The following is a 22,077-nucleotide window of genomic DNA, read 5'->3' on the forward strand; positions in this document are numbered from 1 at the left end:
CCCTCTTGAAGTGCGGCGCCCAGAATTGCACGCAGTACTCCAACTGCGGTCTGACCAGTGCCCGATAGAGGGGAAGTATCACCTCCTTGGACCTATTCGTCATGCATCTGCTGATGCACGATAAAGTGCCATTGGCTTTTCTGATGGCTTCGTCACGCTGGCGACTCGTGTTCATCTTGGAGTCCACTAGGACTCCAAGATCCCTTTCCACTTCCGTGCCACCCAGCAGGTCATTCCCTAGGCTGTAGGTGTGCTGGACATTTTTCCGCCTTAGGTGCAGCACTTTGCATTTCTCCTTGTTGAATTGCGTTCTGTTGTTTTCTGCCCACTTGTCCAACCTGTCCAGGTCTGCTTGCAGCTGTTCCCTGCCCTCCGGCGTGTCCACTTCTCCCCATAGCTTTGTGTCATCTGCAAACTTGGACAGAGTACATTTCACTCCCTCGTCCAAGTCACTGATGAAGACATTAAAGAGTATCGGTCCAAGGACCGAGCCCTGCGGGACCCCACTGCCCACATCCTTCCAGGTCGAAACCGACCCATCCACCACGACTCTCTGGGTGCGACCCTCTAGCCAATTCGCCCCCCACCGGACTGTGTAGTCATCCAAGTCACAGCCTCTTAAGTTGTTCACCAGTATGGGGTGGGATACTGTATCGAAGGCCTTCCTTAGCAGCCATTGTATCAGATTTGTGTCTAGTACTCTGCCACATCTGTAGTACTGTACTGTCTAGTTTTGGGCCCCTGAATATAGAAAGGATATGGACAAATTGGAGAGTCCAGCACAGGGCAATAAAAATAATGAGGCTGGGATACATAACTTATGAGGAGGGTCTGAGGGAACTGGGCTTATTTAGTCTAGAGAAGAGAAGACCAAGGTGGGAGGTAATAGTAGCCTTCAAACTACCTGAAGGGGGGTTCCAAAGAAAGTGGAGCTCAGTGGTGGCAGATGACAGAACAAGGAACAATGGTCTCAAGTTGCAGGGGAAGTTTAGGTTAGATATTAGGAAAAACTTAGTAAAATATTGAAACAGGCTACCTGGAAAGGTTGTGGAATTTCCATCCTTGGAGGTATTTAAAACCTAGCTAGACAGAGCCTTGGCTAGGATGATCTAGTTGGGACTGGTCCTGTTTTGAGCAGGGGGTTGAACTAGATTACCTCCTGAAGTCCCTTCCAGCCCTAAATTCCTGTGATTCTATGATTCTACTTTACCTGCTATTTAAATGCAACAGCAGTTGGAGTAAAACATAGGTTTTCTGGATACCATTAAAGTTGCAATGTATGCCTTAGTGAATAAAATTTGCCACATTGATGCAGGTCTCACCTAAACACAGAATAATTTTATCTGGTGTATCTTTATACACACCCTTTAAACCTCCCCTGCTGTGCATATACAAATCCTATTAAAAACTGTAAAGGAAATGTTATTTCTATGCTAAGAGAAAGTACCACAAATGTTGCTGTTCCTTTTTCCTGAACTGTCATTGGTAGCAAAAACACTGTTGCTAACAAAAGGTTCTTTAGTAAAAGTAATGACATTATGGAAATAGTATAATGCTAGAGGAAAAAGTAAACTGGGCCTCATTGAACAGAGGACTTCATTGGGCTGGCAATCCTGTGCAGCTACAGTCAAAAATCAAACAAAATGTTAGCATGCATAAGGAATGGGATGGAGGTTGAAACAGGAGTTACATCACAGTTACCCAGTGGATTGCCCTCACTTAAAGAAAGTATTGCAGAATTATGTGGATTTTAGCCAAGGCAATGAGAATAGTTAACTAGAAATACAGAAAAAATGTTGAGAGTTCTACCTGAGGATCAAGAGAAATGCAGGGATGGAAGACAGAATAAAATATTCAAGTGGGTACATATAGTAAGGAAAAAGTAAAGTGAGTTTCTGTTTTCCCTATTTCAGAATACAGGAAAATATTCTAATGGAAATAAGCAACATTCAAAATTGATACAAAGAACTGCCTTTTCATGCAGTGCTAATTAGACTTGAGTATTTGTATAATACAAGAATTTAACAATACTCAAAAGAGGCTTTGTCTTTTATGCAGATAAGAATACTGAGCGATGTGATATCAAATTATAATTTTTTGGAGGAAAGAAAACTGCACACTTCAGGATTTAAGTCAGTCTATAGCTAAGGGATTAGAAAGAAACCTTCATGGGGATAGATGATTTTAGGGGTGTGAAAGATGCAGCCTGTAGAGCTACTGGTGGGTCTCCAGCCAGTGTGTTGAATTGGTTCTGTGTACTGGTCTAAATTGGGCCCATAGACCAGCTATGCTTGCCAGATGCATCACACAGGGCTGGTCCAGTGCAGGTGCCAACCACATGCAGTGCATGCTGCGTCCAGTGTGCACTCTGTACTGGTGCTGCTCATTGGGCTTGCACTGGTACTGAAACATGCTGCATGCAGTTTGTGGGGCTGGAGCTGGTACTAGAATTACAAGCAACATATGGGGCCCAGTCCCAGGCACATTAGCTGATTTTTCTCCTTTAAAACATGGCTCTTATAACATTCTGTTACTCTGTTTTTAAATATATATATATGTATATATATAAAAATCAACACAGTACTTGATTGTATTTATAATCAGCACAACTTGGAAGCCATTAGAAGTTTACTAAATGTAATGCAGTTAGTGACTGATACTAGGAAGTAATGTAATATAAATTCTGCCAAAGAAAAATAATCTCTTGGATTATGACATGTTGCCTGAAGGCAAAGGTCAATGCACAATTAGTTCAGCTATTTTTACCTAAACAACCTTGGTTTTTTGTTGTTGGGCTTTTTTGTTTGTTTGTTTTTTACTGCTGTTATACCTGGAAACTGTTAACATTTTAAGTCTCTAGGTGGTCATACGCTCTACACTGCAGCCTTCTGGGGCAGAATCTGAACAGGAAACAGGTTGCAATGCTCTTAAATCCATAAGGATATATATGCAGCAAATCCTTGCTAATTCCCCTGATGCAGGTTTCTAACTCCACCTGCTGCTTAGCAGTAGCCTGAGATTCGAGCTGTGGAAAATGGTAGTTGATGTTGAAGATAGCTCTCCATGGATACACTTCCCCAAATACAAATGGAACAATGGATGTTTTTACCTGTGCTTGGGAGTGGGGGGGCATGCTTTAATTAGAGCCACTCTAACTAAAGTGCCCGCAGCGCCTCATGTATCAGTGTCCCGGTCAAAATGGCAGAGGGGGCACTAACCAAAGCTTTTCAAACCACCTGTAGTTCAAGCATTCCTGTCACTGTTTTGAAGCATGGGGGCACGGATAGATGAGACAGGAGGGTGGCGGGATTGTGCTAATTAGCATGCTCTGGCAGATTCAGTTAACTGAGTCTGCTCCTATACGTTGTTATTCACAGCGTGTTGAAGCAGCCTCCAGACTCATTTACAGGCACCCAATGATTTTTAGAGCTGAATAAATAAAACCCATTTCACTTTTTTTAAGGTGAAGGTAGTTTGCAGGTATTACAGAAATGTTCACTTTTAACATGGAGTAGTTTTTCTCTGTAACTTTAAAGCATTTTCTCAAGCAAATCTGAAACACTTTCCCATCCTTTAGCACGGGAGAACTCATAAGAATTTATATAGGACATTGTGTTTTCTGAGGAAGTTGGGAGTTTGGGTAGAGGTAACATTAGGATTAGTCAAAATATAACAATAGATTAGGGTAACATTTAACATTAAAATTACAGTAATCAAGGGTTTTTTTGTTGATTGGTAGTTTTTTTAGTGCCTAACATTTTAAATACAAATGGAATTACAACATTAAAAGTTGTTTTTTTTTTTAATACAAGTGCACAGTCTAAATTAACTGTACTATATTATGTTTTCTCATTGATCACATTCTTTCTGAACAATAGGTTCCTATTGCAGCAATTGCACATTAGCAAACATTTTAGTCTGTAGTCTCCTACCCACTTGGAAGTTCATAGATACCTTAACTGAGCTGTCGAAGCATCTTCTGAGTCTGCGTCCCAAAAAGTTATTTTCTAGCAAAAAGTCAGAGCCTATGTAGGACATCTGAACACTGCATCTGCATGTGAGTAATTGATGAGAAACAATAACTTTCTAACCCCAAAGTATTTCCTTTTATGCTTCAAGAAATCCATGGTTTACTTTCAGCCAGAGCTTGTATCTGAGAAAAGAACAGGGGCAAAATAAAAGTTTGTTCTTTATGCAGAAGCTGACAACTATTCCTCAAATCCAGGGATCTAAGACAATCGTTGATGTAGCCTCTTATCTGATAGTAAAGTTCTTGGCTTTGATTTTTTTCTTTCGTGGTCAATCTGCATAACCTCCGAGACTTTATACAAGAAATAGATGAGATCTTTACCTTCAGCAATGTGCTGCATTCTTCTATATATGATGTTTTTCTGAGAGCTTGGAGATTGACAATTCTTGTTGCCTCCTTTGGTTATATTGAGCATACAATTAATAAAGTCATGCTCTATACCTCTATTTTGAAGTAGGATTTTAGTAAGATGTGATTTTATTTTTGTTATTACCTGTTCAGAGTTAAAATCTAAGGTAATGATAGTTTCTTGCAGACTTTTTTTCTATTGAGTTCCTCGTGAACATTAGCTGAATTCTGAATTGAAGAGAGCTAGAGCGTAGGTCATGTCTTCAGATTCTGTGTTTTTCAGTCTAATTACTATAAAGAAGTTCTTAGATCAATGATTTTCCTCAGTAAAAATCCATTTTTCTATTCTGTTTGTCTGCACATATCCCAACTTTTATAGAGTACTATCAATTCTGACCACCACATCTATTTTCAGATCAGGTAGTTGAAGAGCTTTGCTGATGGCACTTTATTTGTTGTCGATAACCAGCTATTCTTACATCCTTGTATTTTACCTGTTCTACAGGCCTTCTTCTAGCCTTTGGTCCATGACTTGTTTTCTATAATACCAGTTGAAAAGAGCTGTAACAGAGTTTCTTTTGTGCAGTTTAGACACAAATTATTTCCACCCCCCAAATTCCCTTTTCTGAAAGAGAAGCCCAATTTTAATTACCAAGAACAGCCCTAACACCAAGATTTTTTTTTTAATTACTGTAATATAAACTTTCTTTTTTAATGTGTATGACTTTACTAAACTTCTTCTATGCAGCCTAAAAAATTTGTGTGTTGGATATCTGCCTCAGGCTATTTTTTTTTCCTTAAGCTTAAGCAAAACAGTTCAGAGGTTTTGAATATCAAAATGGAGGAAATGCATTAGTTTTCTTTGTGAAACATTTTCAAAGTTTTTTGGGGTGGGTTTTTGTTTGTTTGGGTTGTTTTAGCTTTAGCCACTATAGCATTTCCATGGTTTGAACAAATCCCTTAAATTTAGCAAGAGGAGAGGTGGCATGCTAATTGAGGTATGGTTTTTGCTTTCTCAGGGACAGGCTAAGATAGGGCTGTCCAACTGATGGCCTGCTGGCTGCATGCACCCCACAATGGCCCAGCATTGGGTCTGTGGCCACTGGTGCAGATTATTCAGGAGTGGGGTGGGGGGATCTGTGTGCTGTAGGCACAGCAGGGTTGTGGGGAGAGGCCAGGAAATCCCAGAGGTCTGCATGCTGCCTATATGTTGGGGAAGGAGGCATGCCCTAATTTCATTAGTGAATTCTGTGCTCAGTATGAAACTGATATGTTTGCATGTAAATACTAGGTCCCCGAGCAGCAATATGCAGGAACTTGAACTACCCATGCAGGATGTAAAACTAGAGAATATATGTGTAACAGAGATAAAATGGAATAGCAGTCATGACTAGAATGAAAGTATTAAAGGGTACAGGAAAGAAAAGTAAAGAGGATTAGGTAGCTAATACTATATGTTAATTACGTCATAAGAACTGTGAGAAATTCAAAAGGATAACATGGATAAAACCAAGTCTGTCTATATCAGTATCACTTTGGGGAAAGTTTGGGTGAAAAGTTTTGTTCAGACTTTTTACATCTCCAAGGTTGGATTTGTATGTGAATAGAGGTCCCTGTAATGTTCTTAAAGAGAGAAATGGCATTAAAAGTAGCATCATTATGGGATACTTAGCTTCCCAGTAGAGACTGGAAAATAAATGTTACTAATGATAGGATTTGATTAATCAGGATATGGGGTGTAATAGAGAGTAGATTTCACAAAATAGTTTCCTAATCAACATGAGGCATTGCTATTCTAGACTTTTTTTTTTTGGTAAGTAGTAAGGACATTATTAAAAAAAACAAACAAACAAAAACAACTTTCTTGGACTAGCTAACTTTAGACTGAATGATCCTGAATTGAAAATCTGCAAGATCAATATAAAGCCTGGAAATAAGGTTGTCTGCGGGCAAAGTTAAACTAATGGAACTGATTAAGCCAACTGGACTGAGAAGCTCAGGCATGAGTGGAGGAAGGACTGAAAGTTCTTCAAGTCAGAAGTGCTTTTTTTGTTCTTGCTGCTATTCTTCAGATAGCTGACATTTTTCTAGATAAAGGAAATGGAGTAAAACTGATTTGTCTGGACTTCCTTTGAAATCAGAAGTTATTATTTAAAATGAGGCTCAGCAGAACTATTAAAGCTTGGAGAGAACCAGCTTAGCTAAAGCTCCATCCTTGGAAGTTTTTAAGATCTGGCTAGATAAGGCTTTGGCTGGGAAGATCTAGTTGAAGATGGTGCTGCTTTGAGCAGGGGGTGAGATTAGATGACCTCCCAAGGTCCCTTCCAATCCTAATTTTCTATGATTTTCTGATACCCATTTGTTTTTGTGAAAATGTTATAAATTGGCTATGAAAAAAATTCAGGTTGGAAATAAGAAAAAGGTCAAGTGAGTAAAAGTGAGTTTCTGAGAGTAAAAATATAACTGATGAAGTTTAATCTTAAATTACTTCATGAAAGAGATTACATGATGTTGTGGTAGCAAGAAACAGGAATTGATGACCCATAATGTCCCTTCAAGTACTTTGAGTTGCCCATTTTTATTTGACCTGCAAGAGGCTGTACATACTCATTAGTAAGCCTCACAGTGGCATGTGAGTTATTGATATGGTTCTGGGGGTGCTTCGTGTAGCAAACCCAGAATATATACCATAGTTGTTTAATTATGTGCCTGTTGAGTTTGTCATGTCAACAACCAAATTACATTAGTGACTTACTGACAAAAAGATTCTTAAAATAACCTAGTAAAATATGGCATTATTTGGATAGAGGAATGTTGTGATAGAGTAAAACAAATTTTTAAGCCATAGAAGAGTATGGGCATTCAGTCAGATAAGTATAAGAAAGGGTGACTTAAGAATATTTTTCCAAAATTTTGCAAACTCGATCACTAGCTCTGCATGATGTTGCAGAAGCAAGGGGAACAGGTTTGCTAAAGTAAACATGGTTATAGAATGTTACTAGCCTTTGAAATCACATTCCTGGGCTGTTAATCCTATACCATGATACAATTATTACTGTAAAATGTTCTTGGTTTTGCGGGCGGGGGGGTTGGTTTTTGTTTCTTTTAACTGTTGGGTGCCATCTCAGATAGAAACTTGCTCACTAATGACTAGAGTGGCTTGTTCTCAGTTCCTCAATATCAAAAGCTATTAAGTAGTCTAAATGAAATTTTAAAAAGACTTACCATTTGTAAAAAAAAAAAATATATATATCATTTTGATAGATGTACCATTGATTAATACTGGTACATCATAATATGATTACAAAAGTACCATATAGCTTGGTACAGCTGCAGCCATGCCTCCCATGGGTGGGGGGAACTGGGTACTGGGCTCTGCCCTCCACTCTGGCCACAGCAGCTGCTGTCTCCGATGGGTGGCAATGAGGGCTTAGGCGCTGCTGGTAATGGGTAGGGGGCTGCAGACTCCACCCCATAGCCATGGTAGCAGGGGTGCGGGGCACCAGCAGAGGGAGGGAGGCCCTGTGGGTTGGGGAATGAGGGGCATTGGCAGGCACAGGGGGCTGTGAGGGAGTGAGGGGCACCAGTAGGGCTGGGGGGAATGGGGGGGTGTGGGTGGGGAATGAGTGGCACCAGCAGTGCTAGGGGATTGTGGGTCCTGAGTAAGGGGCACTGGCAGGGCTGGGGAGCGGTGGGTCAGGAGTGGGGCGCATCAGCGGGGGTGGGTGGGTGGGTGTGGCTTGGAAGTGAGGGGACAATGGCATGGGCAGGGCACTGGCATATCACAGCTGCTCAAATATTGTGTTTAACTGATACCAATACTTATAGTGGCATTTCGTTTTAATTGTGGAAACATGCAGGTTTTGGGGGGGGTTTAATCAGAGAACTTGCAATTTTTATCTGAGAACTTGCTATTTTTTAAACAGAGAAAACCAGTATCCCTGGCCATAATTTTGAATAGATGAATGTGATCTTGTGAATAACTCTAAAAATCAGGAATATGTTTTGTTATTCCTATTGGTATTGTTGTTACTGGTCCCTTGGTATGTGGGGCAAGGAAATAGAGAAGTCAGACTCATCAGTGAGTCTTCAAATGACTGATCTGAGGAGGCTGATCTGAGATTGGCAAATTCAGCTGCATACATGACATAGTTCTAGGAGAAAGGAGTAGATTCTGATGATGTCTGGTCACAGCTCTTTCCCTTTGTCTCTCTCATCTATCCGCCTCCATAGTGATGTGAGTTTGCTCAAAATAATTGATGCTTCAGTATACATCTCAGTGCCACTGAGGACGATTTAGTGCTTGAGTCTTCCAGGTATTGATGTTAATATTTCATTTCTTTAGATTAGCCTTCAGTGTGTCCTTAAACACGTCTTTTGCCCACCTCAAGCAATGACCATCATTGAGTTGGGAATATAAGACCCATTTTGGGAGCCGGTTGTCAGGCATCCTTATGACCAGAGATCCTGGTTTTCTCTGATTAAAATTTGAAAATACTCTGGTTAAAACCCAAAATCCATGATAAAAATTAAAGGCCCTCCACAGCCCCTCCCTGTGCTGCTGGTGCCCCACACTCCCCCCCCACAGTCTCAACAGCCCTCCTGATGCCCCTCGCAACAGCCCCCCCCGGGCCCACAGACATGCAGATACAGACACTGGCACCCACCCCAGCAGATAAGTGGAGGGGGGAGGGGCAGGGCAGGGGAAAGGAAAGGTGCTGGTGGGGTAGATCAAGAGGGCAGGGGTGCCACTCTGTGGGCCACACACATTGGCCGGCCTGACAGGAGGTTCACGCACGGAGGCTGCCACCGCAACTCTACCACTCTGCCCTGTGCTACCATCCTGCAGCCACCTGAATCGTTTTGTGGGCAAGTGGCGTAGGGCGCAGCAGCAGCAGTGCAGTGGCAACCACCGTGTGCAGGCCACATATGTGCTGCCTGGCCAGGGGTGAAATGGGGGGCTTGCATGCAGTGGCATGCCCCACAACTGGCTGCATGGCTCCATGGCGGTGTGGGGTGGTGGCGGCTGCATGCAGGGTGGGGGGGCTTTGTGGGCAAGTGCTGCCACTGCAGAGCCATGCCCTTCACCCCTGGATCCTAGAGATAAGTGGGGCTTGGGGCTGTGGGGCAGGGCTGGGGAAGATAGTTGGGGGCTGAGGGAGCAGGGGGTGCTGCTAGCCCCAGGCAGCATGTCATAGCTGAGAGCAGGGCCAGGGGGTGAGGGCAGGGGTGCCCCTCTGCGGGGGCCTTTGCGGGCAAGTGATACAGGGGGGGCACTGTGGTGGTGCCCACCATGTGCGGGCCACACATGCCTCCTGCCTTGGGGAGAGGGAGCCTGGCATGCAACCAGAGCACATTTCTGTGGCCAACGCTGCAGACAGGGTGAGGGATGGGGGTGCGTGGGGGCTTGGGCTTGCATGCAGCAACCGCTGCCACTTGGAGGCCTGTGATGGCGGTGACTGCCGCTGCCTCCAAAACTTCCCTGCTGCCGCCACAGAGCTCTGCCTTGAGCTGTGCAGCCGGCCACCAGGCAGCAGCAGCAGCATGGTGGTGGCCAGATGGCACCCAGCCACCGCTGCACTGCTGCCAATGGCCACACAGCTCCAAGCACGGCTCCACAGCGTCAGCGGGAGGTTGTGGAGGCAGCAGCAGTCACCGCTGGCACAGGCAGCCGCTGCCACTTGCCTGTGGAACTGTCTGTGTCAGCAGTGACAGCCGCTGCATACAAAACCTCCCGCTGCCGCTGCGGAGCCATGCTTGGGGCTGTGTGGCCAGCGGCAGCGGCGCAGGATTGGGAATGGCTGCATGCCACCTGGCCACCACCATGCTGCTGCTGCGCCACTGCCGCTAGCCGCACATCTCTGAGCACGGCTCCACGGCGGCAGTGGGAGGTTTTCTACGCAGCAACTGTCACTGCTGTCACGGGCAGCTCCACAGGCAAGCGGCAGCAGCCGCCCATGCCAGCAGTGACTGCCACTGCCTCCACAAGCTCCTGCTGCCACCACAGAGCCATGCTCGGAGCTGTGCGGCGCACGGCGTGGGGTGGTGGTGGCTGGGCGGCACGCAGCCATTCCCAGCCCTACCACCCTGTGCCGCTGCTGCCAGCCACACAGCTCTGAGCATGGCTCTGCGGCGGCAGCGGGAGGTTTTGGAGGCAGCGGCCATCACCGCCATCACGGGCCTCCAGGTAAGTGGCAGCACCACATGCGAGCCCAAGCTCCCCCCTACCCCATGCCCCCATTCCTCGCCCTGGCTGCAGTGTCAGCCACGGAGCTGTGCTCCGGCCACATGCCAGCCTCCCCCTCCCCTGGGCAGGTGGCTGGGCAACATGTGTGGGCCCGCATATGGCGGGCACCACCACACTGAGCCTGGCATCGCTTTCCCACAAAGCCCCCACAGAGGGCCACCCCTGCCCTCCCCCCCTGGCCCTGCTCCCAGCTGCAATGTGCCACCTGGGGCCAGCAGCACCCCCTCTCCCTCAGCCCCGAACTATCTTCCCCAGCCCTGCCCCACAGCCCCACTTACCTCCATGCTCTGGGAGTGAAAGGTGAGTCTGAGCCTGAGCTGGGCCTTGGCTGCCTCAGAGGCTCAGGCCCCGCCCTCCCCTCTCCCTCCCCCTCCGGGCAGGGCTGGGAGTTTTTCACCGTTTTTGCAAATCAGCTTTTGCAGGCTGGAGCTGTGCCAGCCTGCAAGAGCTCTTTGTAAAAGCAGAGAATCCACGGATTTCTCTGCTAAAAAGAGAAATCCATGTTTTCTCTGCAAAAAAGGGGAATCTGTTGTTTTCTCCGTTTTTCCGTGGGAAACGGAAAACCCAGATCCCTGCTTGTGACACATCCTAATGGAGCTGGTGCTGTATAAACATGACTGCAGTGGTCATGGTGTTTGCTTGAGCCAGAACACTGGCATTAGTTCTTCTATCCTTCCAATCGTTTGGATGATTTTCCAAAGACATTGCTGATGGTAACATTCCAAAGCTTTCAGGGGGTTTCCAATATGTCATCCATGTCTCTCATCCATACCACAGGGTAGGGATGACAGCAGCCCAGGAAAATAGAAGTTTGGTTTGGCTCCTGATGTCATGATCATCAAAGACACAATTTTGGTGACATCCAGAAGTAGCACTGGCTGATTTTATCTAGTGTTGAATATCATTATCTATGTTTACCTTTTGGGAATGGTGGCTACCCAGATAAGGGAAATGCTCAACTTTATCCAAGGATTACCCTCTAATTGTAACGTATAGAGGAGCAGCTGGTTGGTTTGCAGTAGGTTGGTAAAGTATCTTGGCTTTCCTGAAGTTGACGATGAGTCCAAGCATTTCGTACACTTCACGAAAGCAATCTTGCATTTGGAACGTAACTCGTTGACGTTAAAGAGATTCCCATTCATGCGATGCTGGATTAGATGCTGACTCCAGGTGGAAGTCTATCAGCAATGAGATGTGTTGGTTCATTCGCATCTCCTTGCTTGACTCCCATTCTCATAGTGAAGGGGTCTGTTTCTGAGCCCTTCCTTAGGACAGTTGCTGTCATGAAGGAATCCGATGGTAACACATTGTTGGTAGGCATCCAAATCCAAAGCCTTTAGTCAGGTCAGAGAGGGCCATGTATAAGATCTTGGTGTTGTTTGCAGCACTTCTCCTGCAGCTCCTGTTTTGGAATAAAGATCATGTCTATTGTACCTCTGAGTGGTGTGAAACCATGCTGGGACTCAGGTAGAATCTCTTCAGTGAGGAAAGTGAGTCTGAGGATCACGCACACAAGAATCTTCCCAGCTACGGACAGATGCAATACCATTTTAATTGCTGCAGTCTGATCTATCTCCTTTTTTGAATATGATTATGAACCTGGCAGTTCTCAAGTCACTGGGAATCTGTTCTTGTCTCCAGATTTTCATAATAACATTGTGGGTTGCATCCGCATGAGCATAGACAATTGGTTTCCTGGGGACAAGTAGCTGCTTGTCCCCTTGGAACACCCCTCGTACATGGCAGGCTACCCCAGGTACTGGGCTGGCCCCATCAGCCTTGCCTGGAGTCCTGAGTGCCTCCTGGGGCTGCAGCAGTGGTGATCCTGCCACTCGGAGCCTGTCTGGCAGCCAAAGTGTGGCTCCCCCTGTGCACTGCCCCACTTTTTTGGTGCAGGTTCTTTTGACCTGAGAATCTCCCAGTCAGACACCCCTCCCCGCCCCCACGCTGCTACTTTGCAGCATGGAGAAAATTTGAATATGTAGTAATATCACTTCTCGGTCTCTTGAAGGCTCAGATCAAGTGTAGTGCCGCAGATGTGTCTGCGGCGCCACATACTGCATAGCGGTGCTCATCTGGATGCAGCCATATAGTTTGAGAGAGCTTTTGCCCACCTTGCTTATAAATTTCAGCTTGTATGTCATCAGGGCCACATACTTTAGTTGTTCTTCATCTGCTTAATGGCTTTCGAGGACACTTGATAAGTTGGTGGATCTACAAAGTAGTCCTTAATGAGGTGTTGTGGAATGGCTTCCCTAGTATCGTCTTCAGCATTAGAATCTGGGCTCAGGAGCTCTTGAAAGCGCACCTTCCACTGTGCATTGATGACGAAGCTGTCTTTAAGGAGTGTTGTTCCATCCTTGGACCTCAGAGGGATGGCTCTTTGTATGCTTGGCCCATAGATATTTTTGATTGTGCTGAAGAAACTATGCATGTTATGGCTATCAGTAACTTTTAAATCTTGATTTGTCCTCTCCTACTTGTTCTTTTGCTCTCAGATTTTCCTCTGGGTCCTAGTTTTAACGTGATGTGTCTTGCTTCGGTTGATGTCATTCTGCCAAGCTTTGAAAACCCTCCTTTTTTTTCAATGAGAGCCTGTATTTTCCAGTCATTTTCGTTGAACCAGTCCAGTTGTTTCTTTGCAGAGAAGTTGTGAGATTCTTTGCAGTGCTTTTCTTGAGGCTCTCCCAGTGATCAGTGGTGTCAAGATCAGCAGGGAAGCTGAACAGTTTCTCACTGAGGTTCTGCTGTAGATGATCACTTTTAGCAGGGTCTTTCAGGAAGGTTGATACTGAACCACTTCCTTAGTTGCCTCTCTTGTTTACTTCATTTTGGGTCATACCAATGGGCATGATGGGGAACATCTCAAACAATGAGCTGTCCAGCAGTTCAGTGCTGGTCATCGCTCTGGTGATATAGACGTTGCGATGGTCCCAAGCCTGCACTATGATGTAATTAGTGGTTTGAGCAGCGGTGCATCCATAATGTCTTCCATTTTGTTGTTTGGGTGGAATAAGGAGCTTGTGATGATGGGATCGCATTCTAAACACTTGTTCAGGAGAAGAATATCATTTGAAATTACTTTCCCTATCCCTTCCTTTCAATAGCTCTGAATCCCTACCCACTCTAGCATTGAAGTTGCCAAAAATTCTCTTCTCTTCTCTGGGGCAAGATGACAGGAGTTGGTTGAATTTAGAATAGAATTTTTGTTTCATCATCTGCATCGAGGCTCGGAGCATTTGCAGTGATGACTGTTGCTTGTTGTCTTTCGGTCAGTTGAAGAGAATCACCTGCTCCATCAACTGTTAACTGAAGACTCAAATATCTGGAGGCTTAAGAGGCTTAAAAGTCATAAGCTGGTTGTACGTGAAGCCCACAAGCTCTTGGTAGAGACTGGGATGCTGAGCCAAACCTATAGGCAGCAACAATGGGCCAACTGCTGGAAAAGGTCAGGCCTGTTCCCACAGCATTTTATACCAACACCAAATGAGTCCCCTATTGGGTGCAACCTTGACAGAAGAGTGGGTCAAACTGAGCAGACTGAGATTTGGATACAGACACTTCAAAACGACACAATATGAACATCTTGGACAGCCCTTTTTGTGACTGCAATGTCCAGCAAACAGCATGGAACTTAATCAAAAGCAGAAGAGCCCAGCACAGCCCTAGCCTACCCTACCCCACACAGATCAAGGGGCACATGCCTCCCAGGGTGCGCATAGAAGCAGGAGCTGCGCCCCCCAGGACGAGCTGCTTGTGGCTCAGTCCCACAGCCCACCACGGCTGTGCTGGACCTGCCCCAGCCCCACTCCCTCCCTCACCACTGCCTGCACGCCCCTCCCCACCTCTGTTGCAGCCGCCAGAAGCCCGCGTCCCCACATTTGGGGAGGCTCTTCCAACCACCTATGGATGTCATATGAAAGAGAGAGAGTTGAAGACAAAGGGTTGTGACATGCTTGTTGATGCCACGCTGATTGATGCATCTCAGTAATAAACTTGGTCTTGATAGCAAAACCAGTGTCATGGATATGTCTGTTTTTCATTCTTTTCCTTTGGAAAAGAAGTTGTAGGCATCACCATGCTCTATGAGCTGCCCTTCTGCATGTCTGGTCTCATTAAGTGCAGCAACCTCAGTATCAAATCATGCAAGTTCGCTGGCCATGATTGCTGTCCTTCTCTTTTGTTAGATTAGTTCCTCGGAATATGATATTCCAGGTTGCAAACTTCACTACTTGATTTGAATCACAGTGATCCCACTGGATGCAGTCTTCCAGTCAGGTAAAATGAGACATACTGTATAAGTCACCTTTTCTAGCTCCCTCCCCATACAGGGTGAGTAGAACAGATCCTAAATAGGCTTGGTCAGTCATGATTGCAGCTACCAAATTGCACACCCATCTCTATTCTAAGTACAAAATGATCATCATACAATCATCAACTCTTGTTGTAGGTTCTTGACAATGGGCTTCTGATAATCACCTGCCACCATCACCATAGGACTTGCTATGAAAAGAAGACATGTATATGTATTCTTTCAATGTGGGGACACCATTGCACATCAGCATCCATATAATCATTCATGGAAGGGAAACCTTAATCTGATGGCAAAGAAAACCTAGACAGCTGGAGGTTTCTATTCCACTGCAGCCTTCATCTGCCTTTGCAGCCATTGTGAAATATTCATGCTTCATCTGCTTACTCCTCTGTTGAGGACTTATTTTTCATTTTGGATTATTCTTAGCCTGGAAACTTCACTCTCAGCCTTGCTCCCATGGGTGAACCTACCAAAAGAAAACTCCAGATAGCATTTCTCTTCAGGTCTTTGGTAGCACACATGTCAAGGTTGTGATCCATAGGAGGTTTATATGGGTATACTTACTAGGCCTATGCAAATAGGGAAGTATTCGATTCAGATTCAGCCGATTCAGAAGATAGCGATTCAATTCGGAGATTTGGATCGCTGTCCTGAATTGATTCAGGTGAATCGGCTTCGGAAGATTTTGCGCTGATTCAGAGAGATTTGGTGATTCAGGTTGGCCAGGGAGAGGCAGGCACAGCCAGGCGGCTGCAGGTTCTTCCGCAGCTGCTTCAGGTGTGCCTACCTCTCCTCAGGGAGCTGCGGGAGAGAAGCCCCCATGGCTGCCCTTCCTGGCCCCCAGCCTAGTCCTGGGACTTAAAAAAAGAAAAAAAGCCCCACATTCACCAGCTGCAGCAGCGGCGATTGGGGCCTCTGGGCACTTGTGGCAGAGTCCCCTTGTGCAGCAGGGGGCAGTGGGGATCAACCCCCTGCCTGGCAACTGCCCCATGGCATGGACACAGCGCAGCTTGGCAGGGCACCACATGCTGCTTCAGAGCTGGGGTTGCTGGGGCTGAGCACTGCCGGGATCTGGCTGACGCATAGAGCCGCCTGAGCTCCCAGACACCTGGCGAGCCGTGCTGCACCCATGCCATGGGGCAGCTGCCATGCAGGTGCCGGGGCGGGGGGTGGGGAGGGCAATCCCCACTGCCCCACGCTGCTTGGATTGAGGCTTTCCCACAAGCTGTCAGAGGCCCTGATCCCTGCTGCCAGAGGTGGTGAGTGCAGGGCTTTTTTTAACTGCTAGGAGGCTGGGGCTGGGCAGGGCAACTATGTGGGCTTCTCTGCGGCTCCCGTGGCTGTGCCTGCCTCTGCCCCAGTGGCTAGTTCTCCTGAAGGGCCTGATCTCATAGGCACACACTTACTACACACTAACAGAATTAGGTTCAGACAAAATACAGCAGTCACAACCATTTTCTGTTTACTGGTCATGTTTTTTAATTAAACAGTCCTGACAGCATGGGCTGGACCCACGATTCCTTTCTCCCAGAAGAGTACCCTGCTAACTGGATTAAAGAGTCATGCTTGCTCTTGCTCTTTTGTGCACCATGACACCTTTGTTGCGTGATAATGCCTCTTCAGCATGAGGAGTAAGAAGTGCCCCACTGTGTGGCAGCAGCCACACTGGGCGGGGGCTCAGATGGGCTACGACAAATCTTGGGGTGACTGCAGCCCCCTGCCAGCATCACTGCTGCCCCCCCAAACACAGTCTGCTCCCTTCCCCCCCACAACACATGCACACACTGGGAAGAGCCTGGTGCAGCCCCAGCCCACAGCGGTAGCCTGCCCTGCCCCACACAGATCCAGGGGCACACTGACAGATGGCTGGATGTGAAGCCAGAGGTGCTGGGAGCTTGCACGCCACGCTGCCATCTATACACTCTGTGTTGCTGCTGGGCACTGCTTCCATGCCACTGGCTTTGCATGTGGCCGGCCTCCTCCCCTGGCATGTGGCGGTGCTGAGTGTATAAATGGTGGCAGGGATGGCCATCACGTGTGAGCTCCCTGCACCACCACCATGTGCCAGAGAGGAGGGGGTGCTGACAGCCAGCCAGCTGCACATAAAGCCAACGGCACGGAGAAGCGGGAATGAGAAAAGAACAGGTGCGAGAAATCAGCACAGGGCATGGAGTGATGGATGGCAGCGGCCCGCTGTGCTGCTGCTTCCCAGGTACCCCAGCTTCTCCACACCTTTGGCTTTGTATCCGGCCAGCTGTCAGCAACCCACCCGCTCCCGGCCAGATGCAAAGCCAGCAGCGCAGAGAAGTGGGACTACTTGGGCACAGGGAAGTGGCACACAGCAGCAACACAGAGCAATGGATGGCAGTGGCGGCCCTGCGCCGCTGCTTCCCAAATATCCCCACTTCTCCACGCTCCCACCATGTATCCCCTGTGGCCTTCCCAAGTACCCCCAAGGGTACGCGTACCCCTGGTTGACAACCTCTGGCCTATTGTTTTGGCCTTCCTATGGAAGGGGGGAAGGAGTTTCTTCAGGGTAAGGAAAAAAACTAGGCCCTGGTCTACTAGTTACTGTGCAAATGCTTCAACCCTAGCCTTTTATACAAAAGATTAGGGCTGAGGCTAGCATTAGAGCCAGTTGTTCATTTCCAAAAGAGGCAAGTAAACCACTTATGCTGAAGCATCTAGCTCGGGACAGTGGATTCCATTGTGGGGACCAAACACCTAAAAATTAGGCTTGGCAATACTGAAACTTTAGTCCCTTTGTCCTCTAGGTCTTAACTTAATTTAGTCACTATCTGGGGATGCATTGGAGAATGCCAGTAAGATAAGGGAAGGAACTTTCAGAAATTTAAACTTGCTAGAGCTATTAAAAGGACTGTAGTATCTTGTTCTCATTGAAAAGTTGAGTTTTGCTAAGGATCAAGTTTAAACTTCTGCAACACCAATAGGATCTCCATCCAGTTCTTCTCTTAAACTTCCTATGTGTCTCCTGAAATCTATACCAACAAAGTATTACCTTGAAGTGCTTTTAGTTTTAATAGAATGGATTATATGTAATACAAAGATGCTTGGATATTAGTTGCAGTTTGCCTCTTCACTAATCAGTTTATCTGACTAAAGATCTAGTGCTGTATTCAGGGACAAAAAATCTGAATGTCTTTGAAGAAGTTAACACTGGTACTTTATACTTTCTTGATTATATTATCATATGCCTGCCTTTATCTCCTTTTTCTCTATACCTTCTTTGTCTGGGCATTGTAGTTTTTGCTTTGAGTTCACTTGGTAAAAAAGAGTTATTCATTCTTTCCACTTTTCTTGGCCTAATTGCTTTACATGATAATTGTTAGTTAACTCTATATTTCCCTGTTTAGATGCTCCTGATCTGAGTGTTTCTTGGGGTAGTATGGTTTAATATGATTTCTGTATCAGATTTTAAAATTCTGTGACATTCAGCTGTCTATATTTAAAGATATATATAATTTTTTTAAAATATAGTTCTGGCATTTAAAAATATTTTAATGGGCCCTTAGATTTTTTAATATTCACTTTAAGAATGTTTTAAAATATTCTGTTTGGTTTTTTTTAAAATATAGTTGTTATTTTTATTTGATTTCCTAGAATGGTAGGATTTTCATTGTGGCTACTTACAGACCTTAACAAAAAAAAAAAAAAGGCGGCACTTTAAACTTGACATGCTCCTGCGCCTCGCCCAGAACATGCCCAGAAGAGGCAGTGCTTTAATTGAACCTGACTTTCCCAATGTCTATATAGATTGGGCACTCTAGTGGGGCTTTTTTGGCCCTTTTATCTAATATCTGATTGAATCTATACAGATGCTGCAGAGCATATACTGTTGCTTCTGGCAGAGCACAGCCTTGTTTTGGTTTTTTTACATCTGCAAGCAACTCGTACATTTCTGTTGATAGAGGAGTGCCTTTTTAATATACTAGTGCTGTTTTGACATTATTAAAATGACAAAGTCATACAGCATTTTTGCCAAATATAAAGATCAATGCATTATTGAAGCTTACAGTTATGACAATAACTAAGCAGTAAAGAGGCAGCGTGCTCTGTTACAGTGGTAAATAGTCAACATGTTGCCTTCCTCTCAGCCCCAGGAAATCCAAATCTTTAAGCCCCTTGAAAATGAGATCAAAGTATGAAGTTGCCCATAGCTAGTTACTTCATCAGTATTGTTGCTTGCGGGCCACTGGAGTTGGGAAGTCATTGGTCTAGGGGAAGGGTTGTCAACCAGGGGTATGCATACCCCCAGGGGTACTTGAGAAGGCCCATGGGGGTATGTGCGGGTGGGCAGAGATGGAGCACCGCCACCCACCATCCTGCGCTGCCACGTAGGCACCACCTACCCAGCTGGATGTGGGGGATGGGCCATCGGGGCTACACTAATCCAGAAAGGTTGAAACCCCCCAGTCTATGGCAATTAGCACTGCAGTGAGTATTAGAAACTTCAGCTAGGTATTTCTGATACCCATTCCTTCAGAACTACAAAACAAAATTGCACATCATAATCTGAGCTCTGTCATGGATTCAGTATACTTTGTTGGGCAAATAATTGCTCTACTTAGTTTTTCATCAATAGAAAGGAGATAATAACTCTGTGACCTAGGTAATGTGAGTGTTAGTTTATTTTTTGTACTGCTTTTAAATTGTGAAACATTATAGGAGTGTTTAATATTGGCTAAAAATCAGGCTGGTCCTCAGATTTTTGTTGTTATTGTTGTTATAAAAGTTCCTAGCTTTCACTTAACCCCCATTTCTATGTAATGAATGCTGGCTTTTTTGCAGTATGTTTTAGTTTAATCTAAATTATCTACATTTTTTAATATTCTGTATGTGTAATATTACAAATCAAAAGAAGTTAGTTGAGATTTATTAGTTTTTATTTTTCAAGTAATGACTGCAGCTTCTGAGACAACCCAAATTTTAATTACACTGTTAATATCTGCCCCTTTTTAATTAATCCTTACCCATATGCCCCTTTATGCTTCTGCTGCAAATTTTTAGAAAATAGATTAGGCATGCTCAGTATGTACAGAAGGTTGTTAAAGTCCCAGTGTAATCTCCCCACTCACTTTTCTGGTACTCTTGATTTGGTGGCCAGTTCTTTTGATGCTGCATCTGGAATGCTGGCGGGAGGAGCAGTTTCCCATAAATACAGTGGCCGACCTTTCCCATATCAAGCATTTGGTAGAACTCCCTCATTAAGTCTCTGCCCTGAGCAAAAGAATTTTTATACTGATTTTCAGTGAAACATCTGAAAAGTTAAGTTTCTTGATAGCTCTGTCACAGTCAGTAGTCCCCTTTCAGATGATCTTTTTTAGAAAAGGAAATTGTTGTGTGGCTCCCTGCTAGCATTAATGGGAATCATATGCTTTGCTTAAATTCCATGCCGGCTGGAAACAGATTAATAACAAGCTTTCACAGAGAAACAGTAGATTTTTTTTTCAGCCTGGGAGTTTATGGCAAAGAACCACTGAAGTGTTTACAACTTCCAATTCATGCAAACCCTGACTTATTTGAGACCTTTTACTTCTGTGCTACTGCCAAAAAGAAAACTGATGCCCAGTTAATATATGCTTCAGCTGCAATCATTTTGAAATAGTGTGACCCTTGTTAGTGTGCAGTGATGTTAAACAATTAAAGCTACAAAGAAATAAGTTTAGCATGTGAATATAATGGTCTCCTTGCTTGACAGTAATATTTTGTTATCTTTTTCAAATACAGCCAGCAGCCAGCTTCGGGTGTAGCCTATTCCCATCCAACTACAGTTGCTAGCTACACTGTTCATCAGGCTCCAGTAGCTGCGCACACAGTTACTGCTGCCTATGCGCCAGCAGCAGCAACAGTTGCTGTAGCCAGGCCTGCTCCAGTAGCTGTTGCAGCTGCTGCAACAGCTGCTGCCTATGGAGGTTACCCTACGGCACACACAGCAACAGATTATGGTTATACCCAGAGGCAACAAGAAGCTCCACCACCACCACCTCCAGTCACTACGCAAAACTACCAGGTAAGTGTCCTTAAGCAAAAATTGCAAAAGTTCATATAAAATAACAAAAGGGGAGGGAAACTGGATGACTTAATGGAACTGGTAATAAGATCTATATTCTTACACTTCTGTGGAGCCCAGTTTAGCACTGTCGGGTGGCTAAAACTTTCTGTGCACAATTAATTTGATATAATTGGATTGAGATCATTGAGTAACTTTCTGAATCTCAAAAGCTACCAGCTCTTTTGGTAGTCTTTAATATCTGCTACAATTGCCAACAATCAGATTGGAGGCTGATCTGTGCTGTTTTCCAGGTAAGGGTTAAAGAACATAAACCGTGTAACTGAAAAGATTTACAGCACAAGTAGCACTGTTGTGTTGGCTTCAGGGGTACAGGATTTCACTTTCTAGAACCATTAATCTGACGCCTAAAATCCCCTGTACGTATGCAGGTAAAGGCACAATGGGATCTAATGCACGATCAACATGCACATGGCAGGAGGTGTGATTGTGGGATTGTGCATTAAATCGCATCGTGCCTTATTGCTGGTGGAGGAGGAGCCTGATCCCAGTCAACAAATTGTACTTTTTTGTGGTGTTAAGGCCTAATCCAACTTCTGTTTACATCGCTGGAAGATTTTCCCTAGTCTGGTCTATGGTTATTTTAAACTGGTGCCTCTCTTTACTGGAGTTATGTGAGGTAAATACTTATTTACTTGTTTTTTTCCCCATTTAACACAAGGAAAATCGAGCCTCAACTTAGGATCACATATGACGTACCTAAAACCAAAAAATGCACGTGGTCAGTCAGCAGAGGGCGACTAAGCTCCCCTCATCATGTAGGGCCGTGCTTCTGAAACTTGTCCTCAGCATGACCCTGTTTATGACCCCATTTCCTCAAAATGGCCCTTCACTTACTCTGAGCTACTGCCCCAGCAGTGGGTGCTGGACCAACCTGATGCACAGCAAGGGACCTGGCTAAGCTGCCAGCATGTAATGAGTTGCTCCAGCACCCACTGCTGGGGCAGCAACTCAAAGTGATTCAGCATGTGCTAGCCAGAAACCCCACACACTGCAGAGATGGTGGTTGGCTAGCACCTGCCGGGTCATTTTGAGCTGCATGCAAG

The 22,077-nt window shown here is 45.3% G+C and overlaps 2 protein-coding genes and 1 non-coding gene across 4 annotated transcripts in view; 2 read left to right on the plus strand and 1 right to left on the minus strand.

Moving 5' to 3' along the window:
- SUB1 (SUB1 regulator of transcription) overlaps positions 1–22,077 on the minus strand; it is a 180,141-nt gene that overhangs the window by 56,518 nt on the left and 101,546 nt on the right. The window lies entirely within an intron of this gene.
- The window catches only part of ZFR (zinc finger RNA binding protein), a 67,677-nt gene that overhangs the window by 10,009 nt on the left and 35,591 nt on the right, over positions 1–22,077 (plus strand). For both annotated transcript variants that reach the window (XM_006267760.4, XM_006267761.4), the window contains exon 3: positions 20,689–20,971. In XM_006267760.4, coding sequence (XP_006267822.1) covers positions 20,689–20,971 — 283 coding nt within the window. The remainder of the gene's footprint in view (positions 1–20,688; positions 20,972–22,077) is intronic.
- Positions 7,292–7,427, plus strand: LOC132249696 (small nucleolar RNA SNORA66). Its single transcript, XR_009461262.1, has one exon. It is a non-coding gene; the product is annotated as a small nucleolar RNA SNORA66 (small nucleolar RNA).

The sequence above is a fragment of the Alligator mississippiensis genome, chromosome 3 (genome assembly GCF_030867095.1).
Source record: "Alligator mississippiensis isolate rAllMis1 chromosome 3, rAllMis1, whole genome shotgun sequence".
NCBI lineage: Eukaryota > Metazoa > Chordata > Crocodylia > Alligatoridae > Alligator > Alligator mississippiensis.